General features: G+C 42.0%; 1 protein-coding gene across 1 annotated transcript in view; it reads right to left on the reverse strand.

Annotated features, from left to right (window-relative positions):
- The window catches only part of LOC136877597 (collagen alpha-5(IV) chain), a 570,940-nt gene that overhangs the window by 228,055 nt on the left and 318,427 nt on the right, over nt 1-24,458 (reverse strand). Inside the window, exon 2 of the mRNA XM_067151761.2 lies at nt 21,256-21,450. Within this exon, the coding sequence (XP_067007862.2) occupies nt 21,256-21,450 (195 nt within the window). The remainder of the gene's footprint in view (nt 1-21,255; nt 21,451-24,458) is intronic.

The raw sequence follows: 24,458 nt of genomic DNA on the forward strand, positions 1-24,458 counted from the left end.
ACCATAAGACCTAGCTGTGTCGGTACGACATAAAGCAACTTGTAATAATAATAATAATAATAATAATAATAATAATAATAATAATAATAATAATAATAATAATGGTTTTACGTTTTACAGTGTTTGGAGAAGCCGAGGTGACATACGCGTATTTGAGCGTCTTGAAATACCACCGGAGTAATCCAGGATTGATCCTGCCAACTTAGGCTCAGAAGACCACCTGAGCTAGCTATGATTTTATAGAAATTATTCATGATAAATTTAGATTCTTAGCAGCGAGGATGTGTTTTGGTATTAATGGCGAATTAGGAAGGACTACTACTACTACTACTACTACTAATAAAATGTTTTCATTCCTCCCCTGAAGGTGGAGGCGGGCCTCTTAGACGGTGACGCCGTCTCTCAGGCCGGGAGTTTTGTGACGGTGAAGGAGATACCCGGAGAAGGTGAGAGGGTTGACGACCGTGGCCTATACTAGGAACTGTCCTGGCATTCACCTTAGTGCATGAGAATGGAAAACCATGGAAAACCATTCTCAGGACAACCGACGGTTGGGGCCAGCCGTGAGGTCCAGCCCTGTCCCGTCTCCCGAACAGGGACAGAGCCGTGGCCACCCCTCCTCTGCTCGGTTGGCCGGTCAGAGTGCAGAGCTGTTGGACCACGGGCCAGCCGTGGCCACTTATGGGCCGAGACCCACTCTGCATCTACCGACCCCTTAGGAAGGAATTTAGAAGACATAGATAAGTTTTTACAGTCTGCGAACAATGTGAGAGTTCTAATTGCTATGTACGGTAAATCAAGGTCTACAACTGGTACGACGTTCTGACTAATGCAGAAGTTCCCAATAAGTGAAGAATTATATATCGTTGTTGCACCTCGAAATACCGCTATTTGACTATGTTGAGGGGAGAAATGAAAATGAAATGGCGTATGGAGTGTCGAAGGACAAGTTCGGCTCGCCAGATGCAGGTCTTTGATTTGATGCCCGTAGGTGACCTGCACGAGGATGACATGATAATGAAGACGACACATACACCCAGTCCCCGTGCCAGCGGGATTAACCAATGATGGTTAAAATTCCCGACCCTGTCGGGAATCGAACCCGGGAAGGCCAGCACGCTAACCATTTATGCATGGAGCCGTACAGGGGATAAATACTGACCCGCAACACATGTATCACTTAGAACGAAAATACGTCGATAAATTTCAAGCAACCTTAGACGACAGAAATCACAGATAAGACTTTCTGTGGATGATGTTTTCGAGAATGTTGTGAGATGGACAGCAAACAACGGTATGGTGGTAAACGAGGTGAAAAGTCAGGTTGTACGTTTCACCAAGAGGAAAAGTTCTCCAACTTTCAATTACTGTGTTGATGGGGTGAAAGTATCTCATGGGGATCACTGTCAGAACATAAGGGTGTATTGTACATAGGCATGGTTGGTTACAAGTGATTTAATAGAATCTGAGGATGTTCTCAAAGAACGAAACATGTCATTAATGTGTTATAATTAGTGTTTTGACAGACTGAAAAGCTTCAAAGTTGTGTTAAATTATGAATAGCTATAATTGTTTACATTCCGAGTTTAAATAGAAAAAAACGTGTGCATGTAATACGATTACTCGATGAATGTAGTTAATAAACAGTCCCTTCTGCTCAGAGTTCTAAGCTAAAATATTGTCACATAGCGCAACCACAATATAATGAATGAAGAATTGAAACTGATCTCTTTCGATAGTGAAAGACGAACCAACAATGAAAAGTTTGCAGTTATCAGCAATTAACTACTCAATGCATTCAATGTACGTAAAATCAGTGAAGATGAGGTACGCCAAACGTGGTCGCTAGACGTGACGGACGGTTATCACCTTCAGATAAGTGCAGAAAACTTTCCCGAAGTTACAAAGGTGAGAGTGGAGGACTACTACAATCACAATTTGTTTCTGCTGTTCATCTTTCTTTCTTTCTTAATCTGTTTACCCTCCAGGGTTCGTTTTCCCCTCGGACTCAGCAAGGGATCCCACCTCTACCGCCTCAGGGTTTCTTTACATCACAGATGGCCTTCTAAAAGGCGCCCAATTCAAATACACGGAGAAGGTGCACCTCCGGTACAATTATTATTATTATTATTATTATTATTATTATTATTATTATTATTATTATTATTATTATTATTATAAATAATAATAATAATAATAATAATAATAAAAATGTTATTTGCTTTACGTCCCATTAACTACTTTTTAAGGTCTTCGGAGACGCCGAGGTGCCGGAATTTAGTCCCGCAGGAGTTCTTTTACGTGCCAATAAATCTACCGACACGGGGCTGTCGTATTTGAGCACCTTCAAATACCACCGGACTGAGCCAGGATCGAACCTGCCAAGTTGGGGTTAGAAGGCCAGCGCCTTAACCGTCTGAGCCACTCAGCCCGGCTTATTATTATTATTATTATTATTATTATTATTATTATTATTATTATTATTATTATTATTATTATTATTATTATATCTTTTCTCCTAATTAATCACTTTGATGATGGTCCAAAGTCTATGATAACTGGAAAGACATCACGCCTATTCACTGCTTTCTAGAGTTGATCTCAGGAGTATGTGAATCATTTGCCTCGCTTTTGGAACGGGGCTGCCGAAGCCTATTGCACATCTCTGGGGCAATGATTAATGGCTGACAGATAAAATGAAATGATATTAGAAAGTGCTGTTGGAATGAAAGATGACAGGGGAAACCGGAGCACCCGGATAAAAACCTGCCCTGCCTTCGCTTTGTCTAGCACAAATCTCACATGGATTGACCGGGATATGAACTACGGAAACCAGCTGTGAGAGGGCGGCGCCCTGCCGCCTCAGCCACGAAGGCTCACCCATCTATGTATGTATGTATGTATGTATGTATTTTTTATAATTTACTGAACACTTTTATTAGCATCATGCTCCGTTTCTTCTAATAATACTACTACGAGTTGCAGACGTGAACATTTGTATTTGGAATCTCGTTTAAAAATAAACACACATTCTTTTGTTTCCGTACATGCATCGAGTAATCACATTACACGGGCACGTTTTGTCTGCACATATCAAAAAAAGATTTGCATCGCCTTGGTGATAAGATGTCCCGAACCCTTACTAACAGATGGAATAGAGATATAGACAAACAACATTTGTTGCTCATGAAAACCACACATTGCAAGTTGTACAATCATACACCAGCACCTCTGATACCCAGTAGCACGTCCTCTTGCACTGATGCATGCATACTGTCCACTAGTTCATCAAAGTACTGTTGATCCAGATTGACCCACTCCTTAACGGCGAGTCCGCGTGGATCTCTCAGATTGTTTGGCGGGTCATCTACAGGCAATCTCTCCAAATTAGGTATCACTGTGTTCTACGCAGAAAGTCAGGAACTTATAGTTAGTTGTATTCTGCTTTGCTTTTTCATTCTGTGATCACTAATCTTGATGTAGCAATGTATTTTGTTGAGCTATTAAATACATCTTATATATAAATAAGGAAGCTTGTCACAGTCGGAATGAGAAAACATGATGTTGGTTCATCTCGGAGTAAATAGAGAGCCTCAGAGTCAGAGGGATAGCATTCTTCTTCTTCTTCTTCTTCTTCTTCAAGTGCCATATCCGGTTGCCCAGACGTCGGCGATTACTCTGGAGAAAGTTTTTTTCTGTCTTCTGCTAGCCGGAAGAGTCTCTCAGTTGTCTCAATACCGGTCCACTGCTTGATGTTGTGTAACCATGTTATCTCTGGTCTGCCAACTCGCCGTTTGCCCTCTATTTTACCTTGGAGAATGAGTTTTATGAGGCCATATTTGTTTCCTCTTAATATGTGGCCTAGATAAGCTGTTTTGCGAACTTTTATAGTTGTTATTAGTTCTTGCTTTGTCCTAGCTCTCCTTAGGACATCGTTTGTTATCATATCTGTCCAGGGTATTCTAAGCATTCTTCTGTGCAACCACATTTCAAAGGCGGCAAGTCGTTTGATACTTGCGGCTTTTAAGGTCCATGTTTCTGCTCCATATAACAGTACTGACCAGATGTAGCACTTCATTAATCTCTGTCTGAGCTTCAGATTTAGATTATTATTACAGAACAAAGAGCTCATCCTGCGAAATGCACCTCTAGCGTTCTCAATTCTGCATCTGATTTCCTTATCTGGATCCATACTCTCTGTTATTATGCTGCCGAGGTACTTGAACTGGTGAACTTGTTCTATTTTACGGTTGTTTAATGACAACTTAGTTTTTTCTACATAAATGTAGAAAAAACTACATTTATGTAGAAAAACTAAGTTAATGGTATTTAGCAGAAATAGTAATGCAAATGTCACCTTGTCATTAAACAACCGTAAAATAGAACAAGTTCACCAGTTCAAGTACCTCGGCAGCATAATAACAGAGAGTATGGATCCAGATAAGGAAATCAGATGCAGAATTGAGAACGCTAGAGGTGCATTTCGCAGGATGAGCTCTTTGTTCTTGAAGGCCTTCTATAGTGTTGCACAGAATCAGAGTGTCATCTGCATATCTAATATTATTGATCAAAACACCATTTACTTTCACCCCCAGTTCAACATCATGCAAAGCTTCTTTAAAAATGATGTCAGAATACATATTAAAAAGGAGCGGCGAGAGAATACAACCTTGGCGTACCCCTCTTCTGATTTTCACATCTGATGTTTTGGTTTGGTTGATTGTGACTGTTGCTTGTTGGCCCCAGTAGAGATTCTGTATGATACGTGTCTTTTCCATCGAGATGTTTTCGTTGGAGAATCTCTATCAATTTTTCATGTTTCACTCTATCAAAAGCTTTCTCATAGTCAATGAAACATGCAAATACATCTTTGTGTAGTTGGCGGCATTTTTGGAGCAGGACATTGACGCTGAATAAGGCTTCTCGTGTGCCAAAGGCATTTCTGAAACCCATTTGGTTGTCATCCAAGTCTATTTCGCACTTTGTTCTAATGCGTGCGTGTATTATACGTAAGAATGCTTTTAGCATATGACTCATCAGACTTATGAGACGGTAGTCACTGCATTTCTTTGGATGAGACTTTTTAGGTATTGCGATGAATGTCGATTGCAACCAGTTCTCTGGGATTATTCCAGTATCATAAATTGTATTGAAAACTTTACCAATTTGGTCAACATTCTCTTCAGTTATTAGTTTTAGAACCTCGGCTGGTATCTGGTCTGGACCTACTGCTTTACCATTAGGTGATATTGTGAGGGAATGTAATACTTCTTCTTTTGTTATTTTTGGACCTTTCGCATTGTGTAAGTACACAATTTCACCTCTGTCATCACTGAACAATTCGTTTATGTATTCTGTCCAGGTCTGTATGACTTTTTGTTCATCTAGGATGGGTTTGCTGGTGTCATCAAATAGAGTCATTGGCGTCTGTTTTCTGTACAGCCCAGCTATCTCTTTTACTTTCTTGTATAACTTGAAACTATCATGGTCTTTATTTAGTTCTTCTATTTCTTCACAGTTCATTGTCATCCATCTTTCCTTGGCTAATTTGATTTCCTTCTTAATCTCCCTTTGTGTCTGTCGGTAGCTGTCTTCTCTGCCCTTTTCTTGTCTTCTCCGTTCCATTAGATCAAGTATTTCATCAGTCATCCATCTCTGCTTCTTTTGCCTTGTTGGTGTAAGATGATCCTTACAGACTTTTAACAGTGTATCATGTAATATTTTCCATTGATATTCTGTACTGTTGTCATTGTTGTTGCTATTGTTGGTTTGCATTTTGTTGTTCAGGTCTTGTATTACTGCTTTTTTAATTGTACTATCTTGCAATTTGGTAACATCAAACTTGTTAGACACTTGCTTTGATGTGGTAGTTTTCAATTTCAATCTGATATCTGCCACTAATGGCACATGGTCGGACCCAATATCTGCTCCAGTATACGTTGTTGCTCGTTTAACAATATTTCTAAATCTTTTGTTAATCAGAATATAATCAATCTGATTCCTGATTGGTCTTCCTGTTTCCTTTTCTAGTGGTGAAATCCATGTGTAGAGGCGCCGTTTATGAAGTTTGAACCAAGTGTTACAAACAACTAGATCTTGCTCTTGGCAGAATTGGAATAGTCTGTCACCTCTTTGTTTAGCTGAACCCAATCCATATTCTCCCACTAAGTCAGACCTTCTACCTTGCCAAATTTTGGCACTAAAATCTCCTGATATTATTATTATGTCAGTGCTGTTGAGTTCTTTACATACCTTATTCAGCATTTCATAGAACTCATCAACGTCATTGTCATGTTTTGTGTCCGCTGTTGGAGCATATACTTGTATAATGCTTACATTAAAGGGCTGATTCTGCATCTGTAACAGCATTATACGGTCAGAGATTGGTATGAAGTTTTTGACATATCTGACATAGTTCGCCGAAACGAACACACCTACTCCATTCCAGTGATTGCGGTCTTGCGGGTCCCTGCCAGAGAAGTAGAGTGTGCCATGTTCATGGCGACACAATCCAGAACCTGGCCAGCGTAGCTCACTGATTCCTAAGATGTTCATTTTCCATCGCCTGGCTTCTTGAATCATATTGTCCAGCTTTCCAGCTGCATATAAACTTCTAACGTTCCATGTAGCTATACGTAGTTGATTTTTAATTATGTTAAACCGGGGGATTCTTAGCACCCCTTGCCCACTAAAGGGCTGCCCGGGACTAGGGGCCTTTGATTTATTTTTTCTCTCCATAGTAACTTCCTGGGAAAATTGTCACTGGGGTGGTTTCCCGTTGCCTTCCCCTGTATAAATACAGCCGCTCCTGACATGGAGAACAGACATTGGGTGTAGCCGCCCACTCTGGATCAGACGCTACACGTCGTATCAAAATTTGCCCTTCTTAAGATGGCTGACAAAATGGGCAGGCTCTGTGTCCTAGGCAACCGCGTGAAAAGAGAGTAGAGTGCACATCTTCTTTGTGGTCTCCATGGTAGTGATAGCAGACGAGACAAAATGGGTGCCAGTTAGGGCAAAATGTTTAAAATAAATATAGCGAGTTTCCATCTAAGTAGTGATATCTGTGGAACTATTGTAACAGTGAACAAGATGGCAGATATTTAGGGCACAAAACTGATAATAAATATGACCCTAAAACACTATTAAATGAACGTGGACTCACTAAATAACACTAGCATAAACTCAGCACCCAAAATAAAATCACAAATACCCTCTGGAAACCACAAACGAAGCGCAGTTCTTCTTAACAGATGGATATAAGACGCACTACCACTACACATCTTATTCACTGGTGGCGCTCAGTACATAGCATTCAGCCGTAAAATTATACCTGACATTTATTTACTGGGATAGTGATAAGCTGAAATTGACTCAATTGTGCCGTTACATTGCTGGAGGGAGTGAAGAAACTCCAGCACGTCTCGAAGAAGAACGTTTATTACACCGAGGAAACAATGGACTGGAGATAATTACCACTCCGTGTTATGAGTTAGGCAAGTGACAGGTAGCAGCATATAAAACCCGTTCCAAAAGCGAGGCAAATGATTCAAATACTCCTGAGATCAACTCTCGAAAGGAGTGAATAGGCGTGATGTTTTTCCAGTTATCATAGATTTTGGACCATTATCAAAGTGATTAATTAGAAGAAAAGATAAATTGTACCGGAGGTGCACCTTCTCTGTTTATTTGAATTGGGCGCCTTTTAGAAGGCCATACGTGATGTAAATCCTGAAGTGTGTATTGGAAGAAGTTCGGAACTTTAATCATTAGATGTCTCTACTGTATACTTATGTGTCCCCTCTTGTGGGAGGACGGACAATTAATTTTCAAAGGGATTTTGTATGTTCTAGGTTTGTAAAACGGAAGTGTTCGTAGATTGTTTCTTGGTGTGCAAAGGTTACTGGCACTTCTATCACTTCCTTTCTTCTTAAATTATTAGCCAATCAAAAATTTTTGTATATATTTTGTAGACAGTCAAAACTGGGGGTGTGTACAGGCCATCGGCCTAGAGAGCTCTGGAACTTTCCCCTCTGCTATAAAAGCTGGGAGCTTTTGGGCCAATGTTGTATTTTTCTTCGCTCCAGTCTAGAGTGCATACGGTTACTGGAGGCAGGGAAAAACCTTGCCCGTCGTCGGAAGGCCACCATCTCAAGGTAATGGCAGACATCTTTTAAATATGTGATAGCTCCAGAGAGTTAACTTGTGGGGAGGGTTTCAAAATTCATTCTTAATGTAAATTTCTAAAGTTTAATATAATCTTTAAATGTAAATATTCAAGCAAGTCTAAGGACTCTATTCAAATCTCTGCTTGTAAAGATGTAACTTAGGGAATAAATAGTGTTCACCCTCTTTTAAGACCGATTCAACTTGGTATAGGGGTGACTATGATTTTCTAAAACTTTACATTTTAACTCTGTTTTGGAACTTAATATTTTCGCTATCTAGTCACCCTCTGTAGTATAGGCTTAACCTCTGTAACTTACGGCCATAAGCCCATATAGGATCCTAAGAATTTTTCAAAGTGTATTTCAGAAGGAATGCAACGGTTTCACCTCCTAGCATTTTGTTTATGGCCGATATCTTAAACCTTTTCTTTTGACCACTCAGACCATTTAGAATGGTCACTTATTGCCTCTGTTTATAGTGTCATTAATTATAGACAATTGTGAATCAGACTGTCGAGCAGAAAAGACAGTAAAAACAGAGCAGAAAAGACAGTAAAAACAGTTTACAAAGTGTAATGTAAAATTTCGATGGTTTTGAGAGGCTGGAATGTTGTAAATTTAAAAGCTCAGTCTCCGAGAGTGTAATTGAGTGGAGCAAAAGTGCTCTTTATAACTTTCGAGCTACGAAACTCATCTCTTTGAATTCATTGTGTCAACAATTTTCTCCATGGTGCCTGATTGTTATAAGACTTCAAATCATTATTGTTATAAGAGCTGACGAGCTCATCGTAATTCTACTTAACTGTTATTTGTTGTTCATCAAAGTTTAAAGTCAGAAAAAAAAAATACGTTTCAGAATTTATTTTAAATTATGCTCTCATCTTGTCTCTATCCACCCATTCAAGCCCGCACCTTCTTACACCTCTGCAATCCAGGAAATCCCCGTAACGATAATAATAATGTCCGCCTCTGTGGTGTAGTGGTTAGCGTGATTAGCTGCCACCCCCGGAGGCCCGGGTTCGATTCCCGGCTCTGCCACGAAATTTGAAAAGTGGTACGAGGGCTGGAACGGGGTCCACTCAGCCTCAGGAGATCAACTGAGTAGAGGTGGATTCGATTCCCACCTCAGCCATCCTGGAAGTGGTTTTCCGTGGTTTCCCACTTTTCCTCCAGGCGAATGCCGGGATGGTACCTAACTTAAGGACACGGCCGCTTCCTTCCCTCTTCCTTGCCTATCCCTTCCAATCTTCCCATCCCTCCACAAGGCCCCTGTTCAGCATAGCAGGGAAGGCCGCCTGGGCGAGATACTGGTCATACTTCCCAGTTGTATCCCCCGACCAAGAGTCTGAAGCTCCGGGACACTGCCCTTGAGGCGGTAGAGGTGGGATCCCTCGCTAAGTCCGAGGGAAAAACCGAACCTGGAGGGTAACCAGATGATGATGATGATGATAATAATAATAATAATAATAATAATAATAATAATAATAATAATAATAATAATAATAATAATCAGCGTACTTGTCTTCGTTTCAGAGACCTAGGCTTCCATCTCCGGCCGGGTCGGGGATTTTAACTGCTCATAGTTATTTCCCCTGCCTCGGGGACTGGCGTAAGGAAGGGCGTCCGTCTGTAAAACGGGGTCATAACCGAGTCAAGTGCCAATTATAAAAAAGTGCAGAAATAAAAAGAATAATTGGATACATACAAACAACCAGGCTGAGTAGCTTAAACGGTAGAGCACTCTCACACCAAGTAGGCGGATTCAGTCCGGTAGTATCAGAAGGTGCTTAAATACAGTACGCCAAGAGTCGGTAGATTTACTGGCACGTGAAAGAAATCTGTGGGAAAAAATTTTGTGCACCCCGTCCTCAAAAATCGTAACAGTATTAAGTGAGAAGTGAAACCAATAACAACACAACCATCTGAACCTCTCAGTCCGGCAAGAAAGCACCAGAAACAGCAACTTTCCTACAACAAAATCGTGTGTCTGCCTGTAGTAAAGGTCTAGAGATCGGCAGATACCTCTCTTCAGGGAGAACAGGGTATGACGTGGTCAGTGGTCATTGTAGTACCTACAATTTTTGTTTCATAATGATCTTCACTGTCCTCACGAGACTGAGCAACAACCCTGTTTTGCTACTTGTTTAACATCGCACGAACACATCGAAGGTTTTCGGTGACGGAAGGATGGGGAAGAGCTAGGATTGGAAACATAACGGCCGTGGCCATAATTAAGGCACAGCCCCAGTAATTGCCTGGTGTGAAAATGGGAAACCACGGAAAAACATCTTCAGGGCTGCCGACGGTGGGATTCGAACCCACTATCTCCGAAATGCAAGCTCACAGCTGCGTCGCCCTAGCCGCACGACCAGCTCGCTCGGTAAACACCTTTTATGTTAAAGAGAAACTCTAGACAGAACCGAGAAGTGATAGGCGGGATAAGAGTGCTGCTAGGAGATGGTTTTCCAGTAAGACACGCAGTGTTGACAGATCTAAAAAGTATTATTTCTAAAGGTAGCGCTTGAAAATTTGGAAGATATGTAGAAATATGTCAATTTTTATTATTTTACATAAAAGTTAAATGATCATACAATAATTAACATTGAGCGGTAATTCAGTTAGTCATTCATTTGAGGGTCTTGCTCTTCCTGATTATGACGATGATTGCTATTTAAAGAGGCCGAACATCTAGGTCACCGGCCCGTCCCCTTCCTCCTTGCCTCCGTAGACGCAGGCAGACACAGAAGGACCGTACCATATTCGAAATTCTAGCAGTTTTACTCTTCGATTGTCCCTGCGAACTTTGTGATAGGACACATATTGATATCTCATCTCAGTCAGCTGTCATATTAGAATGCTTATATGCGAGAGACGCCTGGGCCCGCGGTGTACGCGTAGTGTGCTTACCTCTTACTCGGAGGCCCTGGGTTCGATTCCCGGAGAGGTAAGGGATTTTGACCTGGTTCTGAGGGCTGGTTCGAAGTCTGCTCAGAATAAGTGATTACAATTGAGGAGCTACCTGACGATAAGATAGCGGCTCCGGTCTAGAAAGCCAAGAATAACGGTCTAGAGGATTCGTCATGCTGACAACACACCTCGTAATCTGCCCGCCTTCTGGTTGAGCAGCAGTCGCTTGGTTTGCCATGGCCCTTCGGGACTGTTGTGTCATGGGGGTTGTTTTATATGCGAGAGACCCGTACCGTACGTTATACATCTCAATCTCGCATCAAAAATTATCTTAAACTGATCGTAGATGAAGGGAAGTTGTACTGATGCGCAGTCCGATAAAATAGTTCCACCTAGTAGATTGTGACAATTGAGAACGAAAAAGAAAATCATATCAAATGATCATAATCATGTCTTTAGATAAATTAAACTCAAATTGATAACGATTAATATATTTGCATCTAACGAAGTCTGCCTCTGTGGTGTAGTGGTTAGTGTGATTAGCTGCCACCCCCGGAGTCCCGGGTTCGATTCCCGGCTCTGCCACGAAATTTGAAAAGTGACACGAGGGCTGGAACGGGGTCCACTCAGCCTCGGGAGGTAAACTGAGTAGAGGGGGGTTCAATTCCCACCTCAGCCATCCTCGAAGTGGTTTTCCGTGGTTTCCCACTTCTCCTCCAGGCAAATGCCGGGATGGTACATAACTTAAGGCCACGGCCGCTTCCTTCCCACTTCCTTGTCTATCCCTTCCAACCTTCCCATCCCCCGCAAGGACCCTGTTCAGCATAGCAGGTGAGGCAGCCTGGGCGAGGTACTGGTCGTACTCCCCAGTTGTATCCCCCGACCCAGAGTCAGAAGCTCCAGGACACTGCCCTTGAGGCGGTAGAGGTGATGTCCCTCGCTGAGTCCGAGGGAAAAACCGAACCTGGAGGGTAAACATTACGAACGAACGCATCTAACGAACCGTTTTCGAGGGACATGTGTATGCAATTTGGAGTCGACAAGTGTAGGATTCAGTACCTCGGAAGGGGTAATCTGACTCAGGGCCTAATTGTACTTCCTCTTAAAACAATAATCACCACCAACATCAGGGCCTATGAAACTACCACGAATGAAATAATAATTTCTCTAGAGTATGATGAGATGAGTCCGCCTCTGTGGTGTAGTGGTTAGCGTGATTAGCTCCCACCCCCGGAGGCCCGGGTTCGATTCCCGGCTCTGCCACGAAATTTGAAAAGTGGTATGAGGACTGGAACGGGGTCCACTCAGTCTCGGGAGGTCAACTGAGTAGAGGTGGGTTCGATTCCCACCTCAACCATCCTGGAAGTGGTTTTCCGTGGTTTCCCACTTCTCCTCCAGGCGAATGCCGGGATGGTACCTAACATAAGGCCACGGCCGCTTCCTTCCCTCTTCCTTGCCTATCCCTTCCAATCTTCCCCATCCCTCCACAAGGCCCCTGTTCAGCATAGCAGGTGAGGCCGCCTGGGCGAGGTACTGGTCATTCTCCCCAGTTGTATCCCCGACCAAGAGTCTGAAGCTCCGGGACACTGCCCTTGAGGCGGTAGAGGTGGGATCCCTCGCTGTGTCCGAGGTAAAAGCCGACCCTGGAGGGTAAACAGATGATGATGATGAGATGAGGCCTCTTTGATAAGGGAGCCTTCTATATATCTTTCAATCACGGCCATCCATCAATACTTCACATCACAGCCTGCACGGTTGCTAGGTAACATGGCGTCACATATTTTTTGTCGCTAATTTCGTGACGCACATTTTCAGATGACCCCCTGCCATAAGACTTATTTATATCAAAACCGGAAGTTGTTCGGAGGATCTGGCAACCCTGGAGACACGAGTATTGCTCCTGCCTGGTAACAAGTGACGTCACACTGAGCATACCGCTACCTGTATAGGGCGAGGTGAGAGCGCTTATGATGTCATACTTGTGGGATTGTTTACCTCGGATCGTGCCATTTAGGCACGGCTCACTTTCAACCTTCCAAGCCTTACGGAGCCGTGAAACCATCTCCCACCTAGTCCAAGACGAAACAGAACATTCCTCAGAAAGAACATGATCTACCTACGAGAGTAACTTTCCCTAATGGACCACGGGATAGGAATAACGCGGTGTGATTCCCTGTGGAAAGCTACGGCTCGAATCTCGTGCTGACTGTTCTTTTGCGGAACAAAATAAGCCCAGCAATTTCCTGGTGTGAAAACGGGAAACCGCGGAAAGCCCTTTTCAGGGCCGCCGACAGCAGGGTTCAAACCGGAATGCAAGTTCACAGCTGCGCGACCCTAAACACTCGGCCAACTCACTCGGTAGTTTGATTAAAGAAATACTTAGTAATTGAACAGCCATTCTACATTATATCATTATAGTTTTAAACTCTAATTTAAAATGTCAGAAAGAAAGAATTTGCTAATATACCACTAATTTTATCTCTGTATCCCTTTACTATGAACGTCTTTGAAATTATTATTCTCGACAACGTGAAACTACATTTTGATTACAATACATTATTAGACAATGTTTCAAAGCTAGCAAACATATATTCTTGTAATGTTGAGATACTGTAAATCTTAAAGCTTGTTTGTATTTCTTGTTGTTTCTTAGTTAGTCCAAACCTTAATTACTATTATAATTGAAGTGTATCTCTGCTGTATACTGTACTCATAAATAAATAAATAAATAAATAAATAAATAAATAAATAAATAAATAAATAAATAAACACGGACAGGTTCCTCACTTTCATCTTTCCAGTCTGACCTTCCTTGATCATCTATTATGCTCTTCCTGCCATCCGTCGCGTTGCGTAGCTCAGACGTTAGAAGCGCTGACCTTCTGAGCCCAAGATGGCAGGTTCTATCCCGGCTCAGTTCTGTGGTATTTATTATTATTATAACTTACTAACATGCAGGAGTCATCTACATAAAATACTAAATACGCCGAGAAGTTAGTTACCAAATTTCACACGATTATTTTAGATGATATGGTTTGCTCAACACCTAATTAAATATCTCACCGAGGGAATACAATTCCTGAGAACATCTTTCTTTCTTTCTTTCTTTCTTTCTTTCTTTCTTTCTTTCTTTCTTTCTTAATCCATTTACCCTCCAGGGTTGGCTTTTCCCTCGGACACAGCGAGGGATCCCACCTCTATCGCCTCAAGCGCATTGTCGTGGAACGTGAGACTTTGGTTCGGAGGAATACAACTGGGAAAGAGGAGCAGTACCTCGCCCAGGCGGCCTCACCTGTTTTGGGGGGGTATGGGAATGTTGAAAGTGATAGACAAGGAAGAGGGAAGGAAGCGGCCGTGGCCTCAAGTTAGGTACCATCCCGGCATTTCCCTGGAGAACTGGGAAACAATGGAAAACCACTTCGAGGATGGCTGAGGTGGGAACTGAATCCCCCTCTACTCAACTGACTTCCCGAGGCTGAGTGAATCCCGTTACAGCCCTAGTACCACTTTTCAAATTTTGTGGCAGAGCCGGGAATCGAACTCGGGCCTCCGCGGGTGGCAGCTAATCATACTAACAACTACATAATAACAACTAACAACTACTAACAAGTACCTAATAATTAAGATGGGAATTCCTCAGGGCAGTATTATTGGACCTTTATGTTTTCTTATATATATCAATGATATGTGTAAAGAAGTGGAATCAGAGATAAGGCTGTTTGCAGATGATGTTATTCTGTACAGAGTAATAAATGTTACAAGATTGTGAGCAACTGCAACGTGACCTCGATAGTGTTGTGAGATGGACGGTGGGCAATGGTATGATGATAAACGGGCATAAAAGTCAGGTTGCGAGTTTCACAAATAGGAAAAAGTCCTCTCACTTTTTAATTACTGCATTGATGGGGTTAAAGTTCCTTTTAGGGATCATTGTAAGTACCTAGGTGTTAATATAAGAAAATACCTTCATTGGGGTAATCACATAAATATGATTGTTAATAAAGTGTACAGATCTCTGCACGTGGTTATGAGGGTATTTAGGGGTTGTAGTAAGGATGTAAAGGAAAGGGCATATAAGTCTTTGGTAAGACCCCAACTAGAGTATGGTTCTAGTGCATCCCTCAGCAGGATTACTTGATTCAGGAACTGGAAAAAATCCAAAGAAAAGCAGCTCGATTTATTCTGGGTGATTTCCGACAAAAGAGTAGCGTTACAAAAATGTTGCAAAGTTTGGGCTGGAAAGAACTGGGAGAAAGGAGACGAGCTGCTCGATTAAGTGGTATGTTCCGAGCTGTCAATGGAGAGATGGCGTGGGAGGCCATCAGTAGACGAATTTGTTTGAGTGGTGTCTTTAAAAGTAGGAAAGATCACAATATGAAGATAAAGTTGGAATTCAAGAGGACAAATTAGGGCAAATATTTGTTTATAGGAAGGGGAGTTAGGGATTGGAATAACTTATCAAGGGAAATGTTCAATAATTTTCCAATTTCTTTGCGATCATTTAAGAAAAGCTAGGAAAACAACAGACAGGGAATCTGCTACCTGGGCGACTGCCCTAAATGCAGATCAGTAGTGATTGATTGATTGATTGACACATCATAGAGGCGGATATTATTATTATTATTATTATTATTATTATTATTATTATTATTAGTTAGTAATTGCCTATTTTGAAACTTTTTTTTGCTATTGCTTTACATCGCACCGACACGATATGTCTTACGGCGACGATGGGATAGGAAAGGCCTAGGAATTGGAAGGAAACGGCCGTGGCCTTAATTAAGGTACATCCCCGGCATTTGCTTGTTGTGAAAATGGGAAACCACGGAAAGCTATATTCAGGGCTGCCGACAGTGGGGCTCGAACCCACTATGTCCCGATTACTGGATACTGGCCGCAATTAAGCGACTGCAGCTATCGAGCTCGGTTTGAAACTGTTTACGATCTTTCAAACACATTACGACATTTAGCAGCTAAAGTACAATATTCATGCCTTGTTGTACAGTATACACAGTAGAATCATACTTACAGTATGACCAAATGCTAGAAGTGACATCCGCGCGTAGCCCATGACGTATCGCCCATGGCGTTGGTCTTTGAAGCGGGTACATAATACGACCGTCCGCCTCTGTGGTGCAGTGGTTAGCGTGATTAGCTGCCACCCCCGCAGGCCCGGGTTCGATTCCCGGCTCTGCCCCGAAATTTGAAAACTGGTACGAGGGCTGGAACGGGGTCCACTCAGCCTCGGGAAGTCAACTGAGTAGAGGTGGGTTCGATTCCCACCTCAGCCATCCTGGAAGTGGTTTTCCGTGGTTTCCCACTTCTCCTCCAGGCGAATGCCGGGATGGTACCTAACTTAAGGCCACGGCCGCTTCCTTCCCTCTTCCTTGCCTGTCCCTTCCAATCTTCCCATCCCTCCACAAGCCCCCTGTTCAGCATAGCAGGTGAGGCCGCCTGGGCGAGGTACTGGTCATACTCCCCAGCTGTATGCCCCGACGAAGAGTCTGAAGCTCCAGGACACTGCTCTTGAGGCGGTAGAGGCGGGATCCGTCTCTGAGTCCGAGGGAAAAACCGAACCTGGAGGGTAAACAGATGATGATGATGACATAATGCGACCAATACGCACTTCCTGCTTTCATGGATAAGGGGCGCGATTTATCCGGGTTGCAAAAAGGCTTTGGCCAAGGAGGGAAGCATTTCGCAAACATAATAATAATAATGCTATAGTTTTTACGTCCCAGTAATTACTATTTTACGGTTTTCAAAGACGCCGAGGTGCCGGAATTTTGTCCCACAGAAGTTCATTTACGTGCTAGTAAATTTACCGACACGAGGTTGACGTATTTGACCATCTTCAAGTACCACCAGACTGAGCCAGGATCGAACCTGCCAAGTTGGGGTCAGAAGGCCAGCCAGAGCCACTCAGCCAGGCTCATTTCGCAAACAGCGACGTTTGTCAGCTGTTCACGTTCCTCTGTGATAAAGGGACATCGTGAGTGGACGAATGACACCGTTGCTGGAAATAACCTTCGCTATTTACGTCCGACGTGAATATCCACTACGACGGTGCATGAAGGCCAACGGACAGGCTACAGTACCGTACAACAGATCACCGTCCTGATAACCGAGGAGGCATCCAGATTCGTTTCTACCACAACAACTCAGTGAATCCTTCTGCGAATGTGGTTCCGGAGTAGACGGAGAGTGACCGCACCCATGCTAACACAGTGCACCGACGAAAACGACGTGAATTTGCTCAACAGTATGGCGACTGGACCACTGCTGACTGGCGTGATTGGTGATGGGTTGCGCGCCTTGTCACACGGATAGAAGTGTCCGCACGTGCCTGAAAGAGCACCTTCAAAGTTCTCTCTTGCCTCCCGAACAGCCCCGATCTCAATCCTATTGAACATATGTGGGGCCACCTCGATCGTCGTGTTCGTCATCTATCTCCTCCGCCACGCACTGTAGACAGCATGGCTCCAGGTACTCATGCAGACCTATCAGCACTGTCAGCACGTCCAGCTGGTCACAGGGGTCACAATAATGTGTTTCGACTGAGCATACATATTGCTGGGACTGCGAAAACCTCTATGTGATAATATTTTTGGGGAAATACTGACACGCAGCACATATAATATGAAGAGCGAAAATTCCTTGAAAATATTCCCGCAATGTTGAACCTTAAGATGACAGAACCTTACAGGCCAACGTTCTAAGCTAAAATATTTCACATAGCGGTTTTTGTAAGCGCAATGCCGATATACAGTATGTAATTCACTAATATTCGAGTTTATATATATCATTTCACTGTTGGGTTCCGTGGTTCAAATCCCGGTCACTCCATGTGAGATTTGTGCTGGACAAAGTGGAGGCAGGACAGGCTTTTCTCCGGGCATTTCGGTTTTCCCTGCCATCTTTCATTTCAGCATCACACTCCAATATCATTTCATCTGCCAAGTCATTAATCATTACCCCAGAGGAGTGCGACAGGATTCGGCAGCCGGCATAATTCCTATCCTCGCAGCTAGATGGGGGCTTCATTCATTCCATTCCTGACCCGGTCGAATGGCTGAAAATAGGTATATAGGTATATAGGTATATACCCATACTCATTATAGTTGTAAACAACTTCCTGTAAGTAGTCTATGAAAGTGGTTGGGTGTAAAAGAAGGCCAGGTTAATTCACATGTAGCCTTTAGAAAGTTAGTAATAATCATAATAATGTTGTTTGTTTTTACGTCCCACTAACTACGTTTTTACGGTTTTCGGAGACGCCGAGGTGCTGGAATTTAGTCCCGTAGGAGTTATTTTACGTGCCAGTAAATCTACCGACACGAGGCTGACGTATTTAAGCACCTTCAAATACCACCGGACTGAGCCAGGATCGGATCTGCCAAGTTGGGGTCAGAAGGGCAGCGCCTTAACCCTCTAGGCCACTCAGCCGAACTAGTAGGCTGAGTTACTTGAATAATACTGTTTGTGTCTCTATTTAAAAGCCGGTAATACTTTTCACGCACCAATGCTCGTACCTTGAACTTTAGTTAAAAATATACGTCAAAGACTTAGAGAAACCAATTAATTTGAACGTTTACATTATATCATTTAAGAACTGAAAATATTTTTTTGAAAGTAGTGGACTGTGTGAGTGCGGAGTAGTTTGAGTTCTGTAGGTAACGGGAGCGCATGTACCCACACTTATTAATCTTGATTACTGGAACAGATGCACTACTTATAAAGACTGAGCATGACTGATATAGAACGTTAGATATGTTCAGAGACACTGATATCATGTAAAGTTCATATATAAACATTATTGCTTTAGTTTATTTGCATTCTTCTTGTTTTACTGGTATTTGTCTGGTAATTATGTTATTTAAAAACGTGCTCGTAAGTGTTAGGATGGTTATTTGTTGTTTTTATCATCATAGACCTTATTATTAATATTATTACTTCTAATATTTCTTTAAATATAATGTAGTAGAAATTAGTCTGTCGCCCCTATTGTAACTGGGGGAGTATCCCAGGTAAATAAATACATACATTTCTGCGAACTTACCAATATTGTCCTCACGAGGCTGGGCTAATCGTCTTCTAGTCCATCTGCTAATGCCAGTTGTTGCATCCGCCAAGGTGTGAACAGTTATCCATCTACAGAATCCTCCAACGGCTTAAGACACAGCTATCTAAATATACATTGGGATACACAAAGATCCTTCACAGCAAGAGTGAAAAAATAGCATTATAGAGGGATATATTTCTGTGCTGCAGACATGCTACCGAGAAGTTATAAATACATATAAACAATGCTATTTGGCATACAATAAACAAACAACCAGGCCCGGATACTGACACTGTCAAATTAGAACGCCTTCCTGTGCCTGAAGCTGCAGCTCTATAAACACAACCGGCGACAGATCTGTTAAATAATCCTCACCGTTTCAAACTTTATTCCTAGATTCCGTAAGTCCGACGTAACCGTAAAAATTTTCCTTATATACAACAATTTATTCTTCGTTTACGCAGTGAAATTTTCCTTATATACAACAATTTATTCTTCATTTACGCAGTGAAATGTCTTGTTTCGTTATTTATTGAAATTATGACAATTTTCAGTAAACTACACAAGATAAGGATAATAACTAAATGATACAAGGCATATGCGAGCCTGGTTATTTATTGACAACATGCGACACCTGAGCCATTCTCTCTCATTGCAAGTAAGCAGCAAGAATGTCTGATGGTGGATTGTGATGTAAATATCATGACAAGAGGAAACATTAACTTGCATGCACTGTACACCATTTTGTGAACTTGCTTCTTGCTACTCAAGGGCAAACATTACGTTGGTCATTTTACTTATACAACCGCATTCGGTTTTAAACTTACGAGATATCTCCTTAACAAGAAGAAAAGGTCGATTTAAAATTGCATAAATGAATGAATAATATTTTGTAAGTTATAGTAAACTAGTTAGAGTTAGATAATGTAAATAATTTTTATAAAGATAAAATACATAATGATTCGTAGTATTTCAAAAGACTTGTCGAATTTTTGCGGAAAATACACTGCACTAAACTTCGAAAATATTTCACCGACTTTGTACTTTTACAGAAACTTCGTCGTTAGTCAAGTAAACAGACTAGAGCACATCGGTGCGACGTAAAGCAACTAGCAAAAAAAAAAAAGACTAGAGCATTAACTTAGTTTACATATTTTAAAAGAATCTGGGAGAGAGTGATACACGAAGGACGCTTAAGTTTATATATGAAAAATCATCGATTTGATTCAGAAAAATTCTTCGAGCAAAATAGTTCAAGCAAATAAGCAGTTATTTTGAAATGAATTACTGATCTCCTTCTTGTGTACGAAGTGTATATAAAGTGTTTAGTTGATCACCTAGCTTGGTTGTTAGGTGAAGATAATAATTTATTATGGTGTTATATCTTGTTTAATACATTTTCAGAAGATATTTACTAATTTCACTACACGAAAATTGTTCATTGCATACTGTTTACGTAAAAGATAATACTATAAATCTTATCAGTATTCTTAAAATCTTGTACTAGTATATTCAGTTCTTTTCTGGAATAATGAAGTACTAAACTAATGAACAACGTATGAAAACAAGTCTAAAGAACTTGGTGGGTTTAATGAAAAAGCGGTGAACTTTAAACGAAGAAATCGCCAGATCAAAACCTGAGTTTGTATTTCCTTAGGATTACTTCTAAGATAAATGGAGGACCCTTGTAAAGGGATAAATACGTAATAAAAAAAATATCAACTCTATAGAAGTAGAAAACTACCGACCGGCATAAATCTTTTGAAAATTGGTGAGGGGGACATTTGACATTGTGTCTCTCGCTTCTAATGTGAGGTAGACTACTAATAAGAGCTACTTTCTTCTTCGGGATCTTCACGAAATGGTATCTGTGGTTAACAGAGGATAGACAATTTTAAAGAGTACATTTTAAACAAAAGGAAAGTGAAGACTATTTTTGAATGTTAATTGTTCATTCGATTGTCATGTGAGATACAAACTCTAGGCCTACACTTCTATGTGACTGAAAGAGAAGTTCCTTTGTTTCCAATTAGGTTATTATAGTATGTCGCTCAGTGGTGCTATTTCAATGTGAGAATGGCTAGGTGGTCACATAAACACAGAGTTTGGAGTACTTACCCGGTAGCCCTTCTCGCCGTAGCCACCGAAGTCGCCGCTCGCTCCCTTCTCGCTGTAAGAACCAGGTGGTCCGTCAGGTCCTATGTCACCGTGCGGGCCTTCGGGGCCTGGCATGCCAGGTATTCCTCGTTCTCCTTGGGTACCGCGTATCCCGGAACAGTCGCATTTGTAGGCTGCTGTGCATCCCTTACAGGCCTGGACACACAAACACAAGAAACAACAATTAAACAGGTAGGCATACAGCAAATACGGCACATTATTAAGTTTTAAAATGGAATACAAATTTGTAACAATAATCAGAAATCAACCAAAACGTTTGTACTACTGTATAAGCCTCTGTTCAACAGCAGCAAGACTGAAGAGACATTTGAAATATACTGCAAAGCATGCGCATATCAGCTACGAATTCTGAAAACAATAGGCTATTCATTCAATCTAGGAAGGCACGGCTTCTTGGCTGAATGAGCAGCGTACTAGCCTTCGGTTCATAGGGTCCCGGATTCGATTCTAGGCTGGGCTGAGGATTTTCAATACGTAGAGTTAATTGCTACATTTGTGTTCATCTTCGTCTACAGACAACAAATCACACTTGCAGCCACCAGAGAAACACGCAATAATTAATATAATCTTCCCCATAAGGTTGGCGTCAGGAAGACGTAAAACTGGGCCATATCCACGCAAATTATCGACCCCAATAATTAGGAAAAGGTACAGGAGGAGAAGAAGAATAACAGAAGAAAAATCATTGTTGAGTAGATTATAACTTGAGAGTGTGAAAAAATAAGGCTTTATATAATATTACATGTCTAGCTCATCTGGTGGCTAAGGTGTCGAGTCTATATGCTACGACACCGTGGTTAGCTGGTTCGAGTCCCGTTGGTCGAAAAAACTGTGTGAGGGTACATGACGCCGTTGATGGTGATTCGTCTGTCGGATGGAGACGTTATGCCTTGAGCAAACCTCTTGGTGCTATACAAATACGAGTAGGCTATGTGCCGTCTCTGCATTTCACCCTCTCCCTTCCTACTATCATATATCATGTCATTCATTTCATATTATTAACTCCTCTGATGAGGTTGACGTCAGGAAGGGCATCCAGTCATGAAAACTCGCTACGAAGATTCATCTCACTTCATACCCGACCACGGGACAAGGGTTGGACAACCAGGTGGTAGATTCCCTATCAATTGTTTACCTACCGCTAGTCATATCTTAAATTATTTCAAGGAATTTGGAAATTGATCGAATATTTGCCTTGATAAATGATTTAATTCCCTAATTCATCGTCCTGTAAAGGAATATTTATACCAATTTGTCCTCTTAAATTTCAAGTTTATCTTCGTATATGACCTTTCCTATTTTTAAAGGCTCCACTCAAGTGTATTCGTCTACTAATATCATTCGACGCCATCTCTCCCGTGACAACTCAGAACATTCCACTTAGTCGAGCAGCTCGTCTCCTTTCTCCCAAGCCTTCCCAGCCCAAAGTTTGCAACATTTTCGTACCTGGTGTGCGCGTTCGTGCCTTGATGTTGCCGGTCAGCACTCAGTCTCATAGAGGGCGTCGGGACGAACGACAAACAAACCCCAATGGCGCTACAGCCCTCATGGACCTTGGCCTACCAAGCGACTACTGCTCATTCCGAAGGCCTGCAGGTTACGAGGTGACGCATGGTCAATACGGCGAATCCCCTCGGCCGTTAATGTTTTACTAGACCGGGGTCGCCATCTCACCATCAGACGTAGGGCGAGTGGACCTCGAAACAACCGTCAGGTCCAGATAAATATCCCTGAGCTGGCCGGGAATCGAACCCAGGGTCTACAAGCGAAAGGCAGCCATGCTACTCCTAGACCGCGAGGCTGGCAGGACGAACGACAGTCATATACATTTTTGCCTTGAGCCTTTCGGGCTATGTTATGTAATAATTCCTTGGTAGTTGAAACTTGGGATAAGTGAAAGTTCCTGAGTGAAGTCAGATAATACAATATTATATATTTTAATTCACATGCTTCCTTCGTTTCAGAGTGATATGAGACGTTCGAGCCTCCGTGGCTCAGACGGCAGCGCGTCGGCCTCTCACCGCTGGATACTGTGGTTCAAATCCTAGTCACTCCATGTGAGATTTGTGCTGGACAAAGCGGAGGCGGGACAGGTTTTTCTCCGGGTACTCCGGTTTTCCCTGTCATCTTTCATTCCAGCAACACTCTCCATTCTCATTTCATAGCATCTATCACTCATTAATGTAAATCACTTTGGGATTGGCGGCCCCATCGTAATAACAGCCCATATATGATTCATTCATTACATCCCTGACCTGGTCAAAGACTGGAAAACAGGTTGTAGGTTTTCATGAGACGTTTACTACTCACGATGTTACCATGAAAACTGTTTTAAAATATTCTAGGTATGTGCGACATTTTCATGTCTTGTGGTGTGTGTTTATTAATTTTTTACGTTTTGTTTTATTTTCAAGTGCTATACTCACATTCATGGATCTAACAAAGACATACGATAGCGTTCTGAGGGAGAAGGTGTGGGAAACCATGGTCAACAAGTGACTGGGTGCACAAACTCTAGAAATGGTGCAAGCAATGTACAACTGCGTCAGCAGTGTACAGACTGCAGTTGGAAACGCGGAATGGTTTAGAAATGAAAATTGACTAATACAGGGGAGTGCGCGGTCACCTCTTTTGTTTCTGACAGTTATGGACGAAATTGTAAATGGGAACAGGGAGATGAAGTTATTACTATTTTGCAGACGATATTGTGGTCTGGGAACGAACAGCAAAGAATTACAAAAACAACTTTATGCACAAAAAGAAAAAAATTAAAAATTTGGTATGCGGGGCTGAGTGGCTCAGGCGGTTGAGGCACTGGCCTTCTGACCCTAACATGGCAGGTTCGATCCTCGCTCAGTCCGGTGGTATTTGAGGGTGCTCAAATACGTCAGCCTCGTGTCGGCAGATTTACAGGCATGCAAAATAACTCCTGCGGGACTAAATTCCGGCATCTCGGTGTCTCCGAAAACCATAAAAGGTAGCTAGTGGCACGAAAAAGCCAATAACAATATTATTTTAAAAATACAGTATGAAAATCAGCGTAAAGGAAAGCAAGACCAGTGTGATATCAAGAGAAGAAATACAAGGAAAAGACAATGTGAACATTAGTAGACACTTTCACATACCTAGGGAGTGAATTAATG

This window comes from Anabrus simplex, chromosome 7 (genome assembly GCF_040414725.1).
Source record: "Anabrus simplex isolate iqAnaSimp1 chromosome 7, ASM4041472v1, whole genome shotgun sequence".
Classification (NCBI taxonomy): Eukaryota; Metazoa; Arthropoda; class Insecta; order Orthoptera; family Tettigoniidae; genus Anabrus; species Anabrus simplex.